Source organism: Scatophagus argus, chromosome 8 (genome assembly GCF_020382885.2).
Source record: "Scatophagus argus isolate fScaArg1 chromosome 8, fScaArg1.pri, whole genome shotgun sequence".
NCBI lineage: Eukaryota > Metazoa > Chordata > Actinopteri > Scatophagidae > Scatophagus > Scatophagus argus.
Genome location: NC_058500.1, coordinates 18,342,758 through 18,358,592, shown reverse-complemented (window position 1 = coordinate 18,358,592; position 15,835 = coordinate 18,342,758). Strand labels below are relative to the sequence as shown.

Here is a 15,835-nt window from a genome sequence, read left to right as displayed (position 1 = left end):
CTCTTTCATGCACATGAACACTTACTTTGACGTCTTGCTCCAGCGTTCGAATCAGTTCTCCATCCACATGCCCTGTTTGGGCCACACGGATAGAGCGCCGCTCTGCCTTCCTCAGCCGGTACTGCAGGATGCGGCAGGTCTTATTTGCCTGAGAAGCAGAAGTAGTGTGAGTAGATGATCTTTGCTACTTTGTTTTGATTTATCGTGCCTTGCTGCTGCTAAAATACAAGAGAAGACAGGCAATACGCATGAAACAGTAAAGAAAGGCATTTGTTGCTTTTTACTGTAAACTGAAAGTCTTTTTTCAATGTCCATGATGCGCCTCTTGGTCAAACATGACATTCAGATGACTGATTGCCCACTACTACTTACCATCGTGTTTCAAACTATGTTGCAGCCTCTGCTTGTTTAATGCATTTAAAGTTTCAAAGCCAAGATAAAATGAGAGTATACATTCAACGTGTTTTCACTGAGTCGGCCTGTCTGCCCACAGTCCTACCTGCTCCAGCTGTTGCCGTAGTTCCTGCAGCTGGTACACGTCTTCCTCCATGTACATGTCTCTCATCTCCAGCATCTCAGACCTCAGCTCCTCCATCTCATCCTGGAGACAGCAAAGAAGAGAGAGTCAGGTACAGCAGACTTCTGAGCATCTCTGACTGTAACCCAAAGTGCCAACAGCATTATGTGCACAAAAGTGGGCCGTAAAGGGAATCTGTTAATGTTTAATAGGAGACATCATGGCCTTTAGGACCTTTGTTGTAAATGCAAGACAGCAATCATCATCAAAAAAATCATATTCTATTAACCGTGTTACGATCTTAATTCACTCCATCAATCACTGCTCTCCATAACTGGCTACCACGTCTTTGTCTTCATCATCCTCATTAGCAGAATCACCATTACAACAATCAGTGTCCTCTTAAAATGAACTATGCTATGTAATATTCTCTCATGTCAGATTAAAGAGGTCATCAGAAACAGAATCTAGTAAGTGGTAAAACGATGCACTGAGTAATGTGATATGATAGTGTATTGATTCTTCTCTCTGCCTCTCCCTTTCAGAAGGTCATAGAAAGAAGGTCAAAGGTCTGGGTCTTGTCATTAGACTACATTACAGGAGACTGTTAACAGTCCCTGCAGGGAAACTGACAGCAAAGGAAAGGAAATTCCTGCACTCTCGAAAGTTTTCACAACAACACCAAAATAACCTTCGAAAACAGGCTACAACACATGATTAACTGTGGTAGTGTCATTATCTTCCTCTTTCATAGACTTATTAGAGATTAATTATTCATTTCTGCCTGACAGCATGAAGTGCATGTGTGTGTACTGATCAACCACACCCCATTTGAAGAAGACTGAGCGGCTGTGTGCATGCAGGCTGTTTCACAACAGTGTGTTCCCAGGATTGTGTGTGTTGGCAAATATCTGTGAGTGTGCACTGTATGGTGGGCAGGCATCATAAACAAAAGTAGTACAAGAAGATGTAGTAGTCGTAATAGTGGTGCTGTCATAATTTACTACGGTGGAGAATGTGGGTCAGCCTCTGCAGAGCTCCAACTGTAGCAACAAAGAGCTCTGGGGATGTGTGTAAGTGCATGTCAAAAGACAGAGCGGGAGTTACTGGCTATGGCGCGTCTACCCTACTACTGCCAACAGTGCGAACAATTTGTGTGAGGGTATGTAACGTAACATGTTAACAATTAAGGTAGCCTGTGCAGCTGAGCATGCCGTGTGTGTAATCTTGTGAAAGATATTTGTCAAGCTAAAATAGACTGCAGCAAGAAGCAATCTGCACAACACTGACCGCTGTGCTGCACATCTGCAATACAGAGGAGAGACGAGGTGGGAGGACATGAAAGAAATAAAAAGGGAAGAATGGAAGAGGGAGAAAGAGCAGGAAAGGGAAAAGAAAGAAAAAGAGGACAGAAGAAAGAAAGAGACAAAAGAGAGAAAGAAAGAACATGAGTGGGTAAGACTGAAAAAAGCAAAATACAGGGTGAACAAATGGAAAGAGAAGAAAACAGAAAAAGACGGAAAAGTGAATGGAAGGAATGGTAAGGGAAAAGAAAAGGGGAAGAGACAAATCAGGGATGGGAAAAACAGAGCATGAAAGAAATGTAGACAAGGAGGAAGATAAAAGATAAATCACGACAGCAGAGAGTGAGAATGTGAGGACATGAAGCGAGGGAATCACAAGTTAATGTGGCGAGAGACTGAGAGAGAGAGAGAGAGAGAGAGTTGGTCCACTGACCTGCTTTTCACAGTTAACTAAATGAAGAAGAAGAAGAAGAAGAAGAAGATGGTTTCTGTCATACGAGCAACCAGCCAGTCAGGAGACTGAAACAACCAATCAGGTGGTATATTTTCTACTGGAAGATGAAATCAGAGCTCACGCACATCAAATGTGATAACGGTCCTCTCTCCCTGCTGTAGGACTGGATCTTTACAAGTTTTCACTGCTAGAAACCCAAATCATCTATCAAATTTAAGAAATACATCCACAAATATAACAGCGCACTTCATCGTGGAATTAAAGACATTAAGTACAGTATGTGGTTGTTGGCCACTTGAAAGAACGTTGCAGTGCAGTATGTTGCAGTACTGTTTACCTTTTTTTTGGCCAGAATTTGATTATTTTGACTAAAAAATAAAGTATTAAAAATGTTAAAAGATAAAAAAAGCCTATTTGCTTTCTTTAGTTTTTTTTTTTACTAAGGAGTTCGATGAGAAGATCAATACCATGCCTGTTCAATAAATACAAAACCACAGGCGGCAGCAGGTTAGCTTAGCTTAGTACAAAGACTGGAAACAGGAGAAATCAACTAAGGAGGCTTTGTCCAAAGGTAACAAAACCTGGCTACAACAACTCTAAATCTCAGTAATTAAGATGCTACACCTGACTTTATTGCCTTTGGACAGAAGCAGGCTGTTTCCAGTCTTTGTGCTGAAATAAGATAACCCTCTGCTGCTTGTAGCTTCATAACTCTTGGAATGAAAGCAAATATGCATATTTCCCAAAAACTCTCAAACTATGCCATGAGAGAGCATGAGATTTGATTTATTTATTTTTATTCATATTACCCAGCACTACTTCATACAACTTGTTGTGTTTAATTGGAAATGGAAAATAAGGGTGTTTCATGCTCGCCTAACCAGGCATTGCCATTGAGATTACTGTGCTTATGAAGAGGAAAAACATAAAAGCTGCCCGTCATGTCACATACGACATCTTCAAAAATCTTGTATTTTTATAGTATCAGCATTTCACAGAAGAAAACAGTCTTAAAAGCAACATAATTATAACGCATTCAATAAGTTCCTTAACTTACAGATTTAGAGAATTGCTGCCTTACAGCATTTAATGCCACAATCAGAGAATACTGAGCAGATGAACTGTTTACCAGCATTACCAAAGCAAATTCTTTGCAATGTAAAACATTGTGATTGGTATGTGTGGGCTACAACAGCCATCTGTACAAGCTTGGGTTGCACATATGCTCAACTGTTTCAACTTCAATTGCAGTCACAGGACAGACATTCCTAACAGTTAAACACAAAAAGGCCCATCTTTGTGACTCTGGCAGGTTAAATTGTAACACGAGGCCATCAGTTTATCATGAGTTTATCTCATCTAAGCGCAGCATGTGGAGCTGAATGATAATTTAGTTAATTTCTGAGGTTCCTGCTGAGTGAAAACTGCTTCAACAAAGGTGTGTGGATGGATAGTTTTAGACAGACAATCAATCAAACTGCCTGTCACCTAAGTCTAAATATGTACCGGCTGGAAAAAAGTGTGAAGATATGCAAGTATGCATGGGGTAACTTGTAAAATATAGCCAGAATTTGAAGTTAGCTAAAAAATATAGGGTTTAGCACATCACCAGAGTAACTGACAACTGCTTCTCACTATATAATTTGCTGTAGTTTGACAACAGGGAGTACAATGCAAAGGTAAAATACAGAAGCTCCAGGGACTCCAGGGACAAGAAGACATGGCAGGTAGGGACAGAAGAGAGGTGAAGGGGCAGAGACGCCAGGGAAAGTCAGGCATCAGCGGGATGTCAAGTCAGAATATCCTCACGTCTCACTCTGTGAACTGAAGATTTATTTTGACCAAACACGAGTTGATTGAGGGGAGACAAACTGACAGTTTTGCTCATTTTAATTTTGTTCATGTCTAGCTTGAAGATTTACGGTTTAACGAGGCACTTAAGATCATTTTAGTTTGGGAAAGGAGAAATCCTTTAATGCAGAAGGTGTACGGTTGTATTCTCCTGTTTTTAGTAAGAAAAATATGAGGAGCAATATTCACTTTCCTGACATTTTGTGAGTTCTTGTTTATTTATCAAACTGAAAGATGAGAGCTTGTGAAAAGTGCACTCATCGCTTACATACATCTCCCAGCTGAAACCACCTTCACACACTCAGAGGAACAAAATGGCATTAAAAGACAGAGCATGAAGTTTAAATCATAATTACAGAGAGTCCCAGTCCCAGTTCAGTTTCACAAGTAATTCAGAGAGGAGTGTGACACTTCAGCATGTTGTTTTGATCTTTAGATTACTAACCAGGTGTTCCTCACAGCTGCCACAACAGACACAACCAGCCTCACTTCACTGTCAGGCCTCCCATGAGGCTTTGGGGTGGTCTAAGAGGGTGGTTAAATACTGTCCTGTATATTCAGGCAGCAGCTCGGGATTCCCGCAGACACGCAAACATGTGCATACCGCTGCATGTTATCTCATATCTATCTATATATCAAAAATCTATATATCTATAGATATAGATATAGACTAGCTGGCCACAACTAAACAAAAGGACACAAAAGCAGGCTGTTGAATATGATTAGCATTTGAAAATAGTGTTTTTAGCCAAAAAAGTTATACATCAATAAGTTCCATAACCAAAAGCAAAATTAGGAGGAATAAGGGCAACAGCTAACAATTATTTCTGTGTATCAAACATCGGAAAACCATGAAAGATTTTCAAGCTGACAGCCTCAAATTTCCTGTCGTTCCCAACCAAAATCTGAGATGTTCAATTTACACCGTCATTTACGGAAAAAAGTAGCAAATATTATTCATTTTTGTCATCCTGATAAAGAAAATCATTCCATTTTCAAATTGGTGGAGTTTCAGGTTTTAAATTTAATGGATTATGGATTGTGCTAACAGAAGCAGCACAGGTGCTGAAAAAAAAATTATAACATGAATGGGAATATTTTAATAACCCTCAGGTGTACGAAGCCATCTCCGGGGTAAAGATCACCAAGAATCAAAACACCGTCGCAGAGGACAGGGTGGTCTTCCTGTTTAGTCAAGTGCTCTTGATCAATCACACTCCCCAATCAATCACAGACAATTATTGGCTTGTCTGGTAACTGCCAGTTAGTGCTTAGGGACATGCTAATGTAATCAATTCGCCCCCTAATCAATCATTCTCAAGGCAGAACGGATCAACATATATTACCTTTCACTGTCTGCACATATGAGAGCCCAAAGATTCCTCAAGTATCGAAATCTGATGACATTCAATCCCACTGTGAGTCCATGATGATGCAGTGATGGTCTGGTTATTGTTTAAAGTGTTTATGTTAGTCAGTTTGACAGGACAACAGTACTTTGAGTACTGATGTTACCAATGGTAAACTTTTCTGAAAAGGTTTTTTTTATAAGTTTTCTTGAGTGTTTTGCTCTTGTCAGAATGGAAGAAACTGAAACAGAAACTAACCAATCACAGGATACTTATACTGCTGATCAAATGCCTTAATTTATCAGCATTTCACTGCAGGCCTTAGGGACATCACCACCACCATGTGAGCTACACAACACAGACTGCCAAATTTTGGGGCCACCATCTCTCTAAAACATAATAATCCACTTTGTCCTGAAGTATTTGGGAGTATATCACAGTTTACATATCATCCCTTGTCTACAAGGCTGCACGTTGTGCTCATGTGCTATTGAGGGGGCAGACTGTCTATTCATAACATCATCATCCTTGCAGTGAGTAGCCTTGGCGAGGACCCACAAGCATCTTTACACAACGAGAAACAAGTCAGAGTGAACTGGTAAACAAAGACAACAGACTTTATAATAAGACACCATCATTCTGACAGAGAGATGACGATAACCTGAAATTTCAATCCACACATTCATGGCTGACACTTGCACTGAACTTACCTTGAGGTAGTCATTCTCAGATCTCAGCTCTTCTATTTCTCGGACAAACTCCTCATGCATGCCGTCCATGTACTCCTCTGTAAGGTCTGAGAAAGCCAGGGATGTGCTGGCAGGCATCCTGCTGTCAAACGAGGTGACAGAGCGCTCCTCGCCGGGAGATATGCTCCCTTCCCCGGTCTCCATGCCCAGTGAGAGCCGGTCTTTGCAGTCCTTCTCCGCGGAGGAGCAGTTGGTCTTGGCGGCGGTTTGCTGGCTAGCTCTATCCGCCAACGCGCTGTCCCTGTGCGGCTTGTCTCCGTCCGGTCCACCGCCCCGACTGCTCCTCGACTCGGCGTCGCTGCTCACGGCGTCCGTGGAGAGCTTGTTTTCCTCGGAGGCGCAGTCCGACAGCTCGGAGCTACTGTCAGTTGGGGAGAGCTTCCCGGTGGCGCAACCAGAGTCCTTGGATAAATCGTCTGATCCGATGCTGGCGTCCGACACCTTCCTCCGCCCTCCGGTGCTTTTGGCCGCCTTAGCCGCAGAGGTCTTGGCCAACCCAGCAGAGGAGAAAGATTTGCACGCCGGTTTGCCACCACTGCTCTTCTCTGCTTTACCGTCCTTTCCTGCAAGATTTCCCACAGGGCTGCGCCTCGAAATGCGGCTGCCCAGGTGAATGGCTCCCGGCTTGACGCTCAGGGTCGGGGTCCCAATCCCTCCGCGGATCTTTGTGAGTGACCACCCGGGTACATCCTTCGGTCTGGCCGGGGACGGAGCCCGGTTTATCTTCTTCTTTTCGCCCGGAGGCTGAGCGGACAGCGACGCAGAGAGCTCCGTGGTTTCGGGCCGGGGGCTCTGCTGCCCGGGCACCGCGTGCTGCGTCTGCCCGCTGTCCGAGCACTCCGTCCCGCCTCCGCTTTCCATCTTCTGCCGGAGATGGAGTCTCCGTTCCTTGGGCGAGGCGAAGAAGAGGTGAGTCGGAGAGTTATGGACATCAACCTCCTTTGTTTTTGTCATTCATTCCGTTTAGGCCGAAACGAGAAAACCAGAAATGAAACCTCCTATTTGTGGAAACAGGAGGCAGAAGTTGCAGTGTGAATAAACAACTGCAGGGCGACACAAAAGGAGGGGATCCTCACTTGTGCCACAATGAGAGCTCTTGCAGTGCAACAAGAAGCAGGAAGCAGAGTCCAATGAAAGCAAAATTTAATTCCTTTTCCCACCGTGTGTGTGTGTGTAGGCAATGTGTAAACGATTCCGCTTTGTTCTGATGGATCCTCCCCTCCTCTCTTCAGGATATCTGTCTTGATGGCATTAACTAGCCGGTTCCTGCTCAGGGTAGTGTGTCGTGGTTGAGGAACTGAGAGGCAGTGTGGTGAATATGGTAATGGTCTACCCTCTCTCCCTCTCTCTCCACCCATATAACGAGATGTAGCCCTTTAGGAGAGAGAGAGAGAGAGAGAGTCTCATTTCTGCAGCTCTCTGTCGCCACCACTGCAGGATATTAGAAGGACACTAAACAGTGGCTTGCTATGCATTTCTTGAAAACCAAGGCTCTGTATTAAATTATAAAATGGGACACGAGCAATTAAAAAAACAACACTTTGCTCAAATATATTTAATGTACAGGTCAGTGTATTGCAGCTAGAAAAACCAGTCCCCCTCAAAGTGCACTTCACCATCTCATCATCTTGTATTAAACTCTATTAAAGAGTAAGATGATTGGGTATTACTTTAAATTAAATATCCAACTTAATTTTAATGCAACATTATTCTCATGGTATGTCTGAAATGCAGTACAGGTAAGCTGTATACAGGCAGGAACACAGCAGTTGGCATCATGATTAATTCACCTCCTTTCTGTTGTGGGGACGTCAAAGTGTCCCCTGACTCCATATGCACATGGTAACAAGGTACAGTAAGTCTCAGGTTACCTCTCTCCCTCTCTGTCTCTGTCTCTCTCTCTGTTTCTCCTTCTCTCTGTCTGTCTCTCTCTCCCTCTCTCTGTCTCTGTCTGTATCTCTCTCTCTGTGTGTGTCTCTCTCACTGCTTCTCCTTCTCTCTGTCTCTGTCTATCTATCTCTCTCCCTCTCTCTCTCTCCCTAAGTGTCAGATGTCAGGTAGAAAGAAAAGAAAGCCCAGGAGCCATTCTCATGCAAATGGAATATTTTCTTATGCAGTTACTAAAACACAGCCTTTCCTGCTCTCTTAAGGATTTTTTGCAGTATTTTTTTTCATCATGATTATTGTACCAGCCTAACAGGTTCTTTTATTATATATATTTTGAAAGAAAGAGGAATACTGAGGTGTGGATCAAAATCCAAAACCTGTTCATCTGTACTTGTATCTTGTATCTTCTCAATACAGGAATGACTGTATGAGTGTGATTTAGGATGTAGGCAATGATAACCTTCAAAATACAAAATCATTCTAATATAATCTGCAGTTGTTAGAATAAAAGTTTGTGTACTAGCAGCTTTGTGAGGCTGCACTCAGGCACAATGGTGAGTTGAGCTAAAAACATTAGCATGCTCGCAGTGCTGTCATGTTGATGTTCAGCAACAGCAAGTCTTTGTCTCTGCTTACACATGAATGCCAATATTTAAGACAGTTCACTGAAAACATGATCGTTGACGTCGCAGTGGATATAGAGGACAAAATCAATAAGCTTGATCTTCTGGAAACCATGAATGTCTGCAACAAATTTCTTGTAAATTCACTACTGAGACAATTCACTAAATGCCAAAAGTGTCCTGTGCATGAAACAAATAGACAAACAAATCCGAAATGCAAAATGTTATGTAACTACTTCACCTTAGACAGCATGGTGCAAGCTGATGGGAAAAACGTGTTTCTGCAATGTTTTCCACTAGTGACGTGTGTTTTGTCATCTTCAGCCATTAACGGATGATTCTTTTCATTATATTCAAAGCTAAGAAGCAGAGCGGGACGTCCTCCTCTGCTGCCACACATTCCCTAACTCTAATAATATCCATAGTCATATTTCCCTGGGTTTTCTCACAGTATGCATGTATACAAACTCTTACACACAACATTCCATTACAAATTTCTGTGTTAATGCAACAGCTTCTCTGTTCATGTCTCTGATCTTGATCTTATGTCTTGATTATGACTGTGAAAGTGTGACCATCATCGCATTAAAGTCTCATCACAGAACCAGTATGAGATGTTGAGACAGTCCGCAGTGGTAGTGAATGATTTATGAGCAGAAACTGTACATGGACAAACACAGAATTAGAGCAGATTTTACCGCACAGAATCAGTATATGTGACTGGTTAGTAGTCATTTCTTATATAGCATTATAGAGGGTCTTGTGTAATACTGGCCATGTTTACGTGCACACAGATAAAGTCATTGTGTTGTATCAAAAATGAGAGTCACGCAGGACTCATGAAGACAAAACAGACTGTGGTGCTGTTATGCTCTTGGTCTTTGATAGACAGTTGTGTATCACTACCTTCACTGTTTGTTTCACCTTCAGGTGTCACTTGGTTCTGCATGTAGAGAGGCAACTATTTCACATTCAAACCAGCTGTATAAATTCAAATATATTGTGACCAAGTTAATAGAAAAGACAGTATTTTAGTTTAGTCCAGATATGCAGTGGTCAGAAAGTTCAGGGCATTTAAACCAAAATCAAGTCAAAACACATGCATAATCTACCCCTCAGAAACATTTAACTACTGTCATTGTAATATCTGAAGAGCTGTTGTACAGAAAATCACCTTTGGCTAAGCTGATCAAGAAGACATTAATATACTGACTACTTCTCCCAAATACAATCTGTGCTGGAGCCTTTGCTGTCATTTCACACTGAACTGTTCATTAAAGAAATTTAAATAAAAATGTTGAAGAGAAACGACATGACAAGTTGTGTTTTTTTCTACCAAATATCAGCGCTCTTCACTTCACCTTCTGTGACATTTTTAAATCCTCTGACAGTGATCTCACATGTGTAGAAAGATACTGCTGAAATAGAAATCATGCAGTCTTTCATGTGGTGATACATGGTCAATAATCTTGCTTTGGCAGGCACAGAATTCCATCTGATACACAGCACATTTTCATTCACACCAGAAATTCTGAATGGTTGCAAATGAAAGGCGCAGATCACAGATATGTTATAGAAAATGATTCAGTGTACTAATCTACTGCAGCCTATAACCAGATGAAAAGGTTTTTACATCTATTATTTTTAAACACTTACTGTCTGGAATTCACATTATTAGGAAAATCCTCCTGTGCAGAAGAAGTGATGCATTTTATATTCCTGGTCTGTATAAAATATAAGAGGCTTTGAGTAGTTAGCAATTAGCAGCTTGGCTGTTTGACGACACAATCATGTTAACAGAAAAGACAGGAAACAAAAGTAAAAGAGATCACACATTGTCCAGATTGCTTGATATTTGCAGAAACATCAAATGCATACTTACAAATATTGTTATGCCACAGAAGCGTGATATTGCAGCCTTCATATACGTGTAAATATCTGTGATTTGGCTGAGATGAATAGACTTTTTCACATCATTTTATTTATCTGACTTGTCAAATCAGAATTCAATCATCAATAATGTTATTACTTACTGACATCAAACTGTCTTCTATTTTGTCAAAATCTTTTATATTACCAAAACCTGAATCCATTTACATGAGTGGTCCACGTCATAAAGAGTTTGAGTCATTCTTCTGTGCAGTCCTTATTAAGGATCCAAGCCAACATGGAAATTGCAATTTGGAAAAGTAGAATGGAACTTTAAATCATTAATGAACAGACCATCCGTTGTTGCATAGATCTAGGTGATTAAATTCATTCATTTAATAATAAAGCAGAAATCTAAGTGCTACATAAACAGCACAAATGTTGGCCCTCACAAAACCCTGTGTAAAGTCCCCCCTGATAACCCTATTCCAAACACAATATTTAACCAATTCATAATATGGTGAAATACTGGTATGAGTATTAATACAACTATCCCTACAATGTCAATGCCATTTGCTCCTTGCTGGTAGCTTTAATACGCCAGGTGACATTAATTAGACCCACAGTCACGAGGACACCCCTACATTTTAATGCACACACATTAATACCTGGAATTTTTTATTTTATTCCATTATGTCAGCAGCCCAGTGCTTGTTATTATATGCTGTATGTGTAGCAACACAAAAATCATGTGAATGAAGTTGCCCTCAGCCGCTAACTATCCTAGCATTAGCTGAGAGAGTAGGTGTGGTTTGAATATGTTAACCTTGCCTTAGCTTAGCAGTGAAATCATTACTGGTTAGCTTTTTCAGTTTGTGGATTGTTATGGTTTACGCAATAACAATTCAATGAGTGCAGATGTTGTTCCAAATTTAAATTAATACACTAATGTAAACAAATTCTTGATTTTCTCCCTTTCTTATGCATGTCACCACAGCTAAATGCAATCAATTTGTATTGTGTAGTGTTGCCTACTATGGAGGTGGGCAACTGTGCTATATATGTCATTGACAGTTTTACCGCCTTTGAATTTTATTTTGCTGTGACACTTAAGCTGATTCTTTCTCATAAATTAGTCTAACCTTCATTACTGGAGTGTTTTCAGGAGTCGTATCTTACTACTTATATCTTATACTTACTTATATCTTACCACTACTTCATTACTGGCTTTCTTGATGCCAGTTACTGAAACAACCAACAATCAACGTTGTGACTGTGAATGAGGTGACAAACACTATACTGTGGAACCGTGTCCCCTCACATCATCCCACCATTGGCCTCAATGGACAACCAGAGGGAGGAAACCCAGCCGACCAACCGGCAAATACTCATTAACAATGAGCATATTTTACTAATTATCTGTGAAAAAAACACCCTGATGTGCCTTTCATTGCTGTCCAATCTGGGTATTAGAGTGTATGATTTCCAGTCTGCTTAGCTAAGAGGAAAAAAAGACAATAATAGAAACTTGCTGTCCTTGCATGTTATCTCCAGCTCAGTAATTGGAAAGCAGTTGGTATGTGTTGGTGGTTATGAAGACGAGCTGTATCAGCAGTGCCACTGTTCTGCCAATGTGGAAATAGATACATTACTTCTGTATCTTTCTCATTTTATTTACTTGCTGCAATATGTTGTTTTGCACAACACCCTGTGCTTGTAATTATTTTCTGAAATTGCATCATTTGTTATTTTAGTTGCAAATTAACTGCAAATTAAATCTTAGGTAACCAAGCGCTTCGTCTTGCTCAATGTATTAAGACTATGCTGAGCAGGTGATAACATGTCCATACCAGGATGGGATATTACTGTATCTTTGCTACTTATTTATACTTTTCTAAATTGCAATTTTCACATTGACTTTCTTATTTCTCCTTCATGTTCCTTTTGCTGTCTGTGAAGATTCTCAGTTATCCATATCATGTTTGTCCATAGAGTTGAGTGAGGGCAATTGGACTTGATCATAGATTCTTGAAGACATTTCACCTCTTTCTCAAGAGGCTTCTTCAGTTCCTGACAGGCTTGTGGCGAGACTGAAGCATGTGACCTTGGTGGAGTTGTTCTCCAGGTCAGTCAATGGTTTTGGCTCTTTTAATGACAGTGTGGAAGGTTGTTGAATCTCATGGGAGGGAATGACAGGACAGTAGATTGTGGATAAGTGGTGTTGTAGGCGTCCTCCTCTGTCGAGGAATGGTTTCTCTACTTTGGCATCCACCATATATACATAAGTACTTGGTCACATCTCTTTATTATTATATTTAGGTACGTATGGGATTACTTTTCAGGGGTAGGGCTATGCCCCTTACTAAAGTAATGGGGAATCTTAACACTTCGGCATAGCAAGACATTTTGGCCAATGATATGACTCCAACCTCACAGCAACAGCCCAGGGAAGGCCCCCCTCCATCCCAGCATGACAACACCCAATTGCACAAAGCAAGGTCCACAAAGACATGGCCAGGTGAGTCTGGTGCAGAGGAACCTGGCTGGACTGGCCCACACAGAGGCCCGATCTCAATCCTTGGACGAACTGGAACAGAGGACACCCCCCGGCACGGAAGCTGCCACAGCTGCAAAGAGGGAACCAACTCCACAGCCAATGTCCAAGCACTTAGAATGTGATGGCACCAAAGTCTCTGTTGGTGAAATGGTCAGTGGTCCCAGTACTTTTGTCTATACAGTGTACATGGCCTCCTTTACTCCCCTTTTAAACCAGTTGTCCTCTCTATCTAAAATGTCTACACATTTTTCACCAAAGGAGTGTCCAAGAGCCAAAAACATCAATGAGCCAAGTGACTTCGGTGCCCTGGGGACCAGGTCAAATCCCTGGGTCTCCCCACTGCTTCATTAGAACCAAAGAAGCCACCTGGATGAGATGTGAAATGTCTTCAAGAATCTATGACCAAGTCCAGTTGCTCTTACTCAACTCTACATGGAGAGCCAGGCTAACTGATACTCCCTGTCTCCAGTCTTTATGCTAAGTTAAGCTAACGGCTGCTTGTGGTAGCTTTATTCATATTTGCAGCACAGATCAATCCCTTCAGTCTCTTCACAGCATATAAATTTGATTCTCAAAACATCAAACACACACACCAACACATTCAGTCTTTTTTCAGAAAGTCTCAAAGTAATTTCTCCCGCAGTCATTATTACTGCATATTTCTAATCATTTCCGTGTTCTCTCATTGTGTTATTGAAGTGGTCCAAACCCCAAGTGGTTTCCTTAAAGACTGAAAGTAGTGATTCTGCTGTAGTGTTGCCATCCTCAGCTAATTATTTTGAATCCCCCTGCAAGAGTTATGGGGATTTTTTTTCCTCCTGCAAGTGAAATGAATCATGTGGTTCACTTTATCTGCAATAACAAGTTTGTCCCCATGCTCCCACTCCCTTCTGGGTACAGTAGTTGGCCTACATGTAATGATACCAAATCACAGAGCTCCCACTGTTACTGATGGATCTCATCTGCATGTATGGGTGTATATGAGTGATCCTATACTCTTATCATTGCTTAAGATCGTAAAATAAGGGGACAAAATGAATGTCATGATTATTTTGGTTTTGAAGTTTTAATTATAGTATTAAAAATTTGCATTAGGCAGTTTTTTCTGGTTTTAGTCTTCATTGCAACTATGCGAAATGTCAGCCACTGCCCTGTTCCAGTGCCCTTCAAGAAATGCACTCAACACCTTTGGCAACCAGGAGGTGCTGTTTCACAGGTGATGCTTTGCTGGGAGAGGAGAACTCACTGTTAAGCAGAGACAAAATTACTTTATGTCATTATTAAAGGGCTTTGCATTAAGATTCTGTTTATTTTCTAGTTGTTAGAAAAGACTGCAGCAACACATTAAAAAATTATAAATAAAGTACAAAAAAAACCCACTGACTCTCTGTAATGTTCTTGTTCTTTTCTACTCAGTACATTTAAGTACCGTACTTGAGTGCAGTATCATGAAGTACCCAGAAGGTACCCCTGTGCGTCTGGGTGAGAGAAAGGACTGCGAAGTCTCACCCATGGGAAAGCATTACCAAATAAAGTAGCAGTTATTAAAGTTTATTTCCACATTTTTCGAGGACAGAGATGAGCGGACCGCCATTTGCGAGTAAAGTTCATCTATGTTCTACCACCATCTAGTGGTGAGCAGGAGAACCCGCAGAAACGCAGACAGTGAATGGGGAACAACTTATGGAAACGTCTGTCTTTCAGGTGAGTGTCTGATAAGGATCAAAGAATTGACTTGAACACTTTTGTTTTTTTATGATGCGAAATAATTTGGCACAGCAAACAGGACGTGAATGATTATGATAATCATTCTTCTGAGTTCCGAGACTGATGTTGATGGGCTGATGAACTAATATGTTGAACCAGCTGCTTTTCCAGACTGATGCATGCCATTTCATGTCTTTCATTTCATGAACATAGAGCATATTTTTTCACCTCTGGAAAGATCTTTTTAAATCTTTTATGCATCAAATAGTGAGAATGGGTGTCATTTATGTCTAAGCAGTAGATAATGTCAGTTACTGGTATGTTTAATGTTTAGCCTGTAGAAATATTTTTCATATGTACCAGACCACTATTATCACATTCCTGGCATGCGTGCTTGTGCATTATGTCTGCTTGTATGAGCATCTGTATGTACAGTAGGCTACATGACTGTGTCTTTGTGTGTGTGGTTGCATACAAGCAGGACTTTGTGTCCTACTGAGAGTCTGAATGGAAACCATTTTCTCCTCTGCTCCACAGTTTTATGCCTGTTCCCTCCTCCTCTCCTACTTGTTCTTGCCCTGTTCTCAGTTCTCTCATCTTCTCATCTCACCACCATGGCTGTTACGTAATGGTGGGAGAAGAGACACACTGCTTGTCTGTCTGATGCTGCCTACCATAGCAAATCATTAGTGATGAGTTCACTTTTTCGTGTGCAATCATGTACAGAGTTCAGTTTTAGAAGCAAAAAAAACTAGCACTCTGTAAGTTTTTTTAAATGATATTTATCGCTAAATGAGCGATTTTTGTAACTTTATTTTTAGTGCCCTCTCCACTTTTAGCGCCAAGCCTTCAGTGAGATAAATTGTGCATGCGCACACATACAACAGACTGAGATAGACTGAGAGTGCATTTGAGATGCTGTCAATGTGGACCATGTGCCAAATACTTCATCAGGTTTGCGTTATTCT

At 41.1% G+C, this 15,835-nt stretch overlaps 1 protein-coding gene across 2 annotated transcripts in view; it reads right to left on the bottom strand.

The window, feature by feature from the left end:
* The window catches only part of soga1 (suppressor of glucose, autophagy associated 1), a 90,595-nt gene extending 83,016 nt beyond the window's left edge, over positions 1–7,579 (bottom strand). The window contains exons 1-3 of one of the 2 annotated variants that reach the window (XM_046395798.1): positions 6,186–7,579; positions 500–601; positions 26–148 (exon numbers count right to left, since the gene is read on the bottom strand). In XM_046395798.1, coding sequence (XP_046251754.1) covers positions 26–148; positions 500–601; positions 6,186–7,178 — 1,218 coding nt within the window. In that variant the 5' untranslated portion in view covers positions 7,179–7,579. The remainder of the gene's footprint in view (positions 1–25; positions 149–499; positions 602–6,185) is intronic. The other variant, XM_046395797.1, reaches the window with a different exon arrangement.
* Between the last annotated feature and the right edge of the window lie 8,256 nt (positions 7,580–15,835).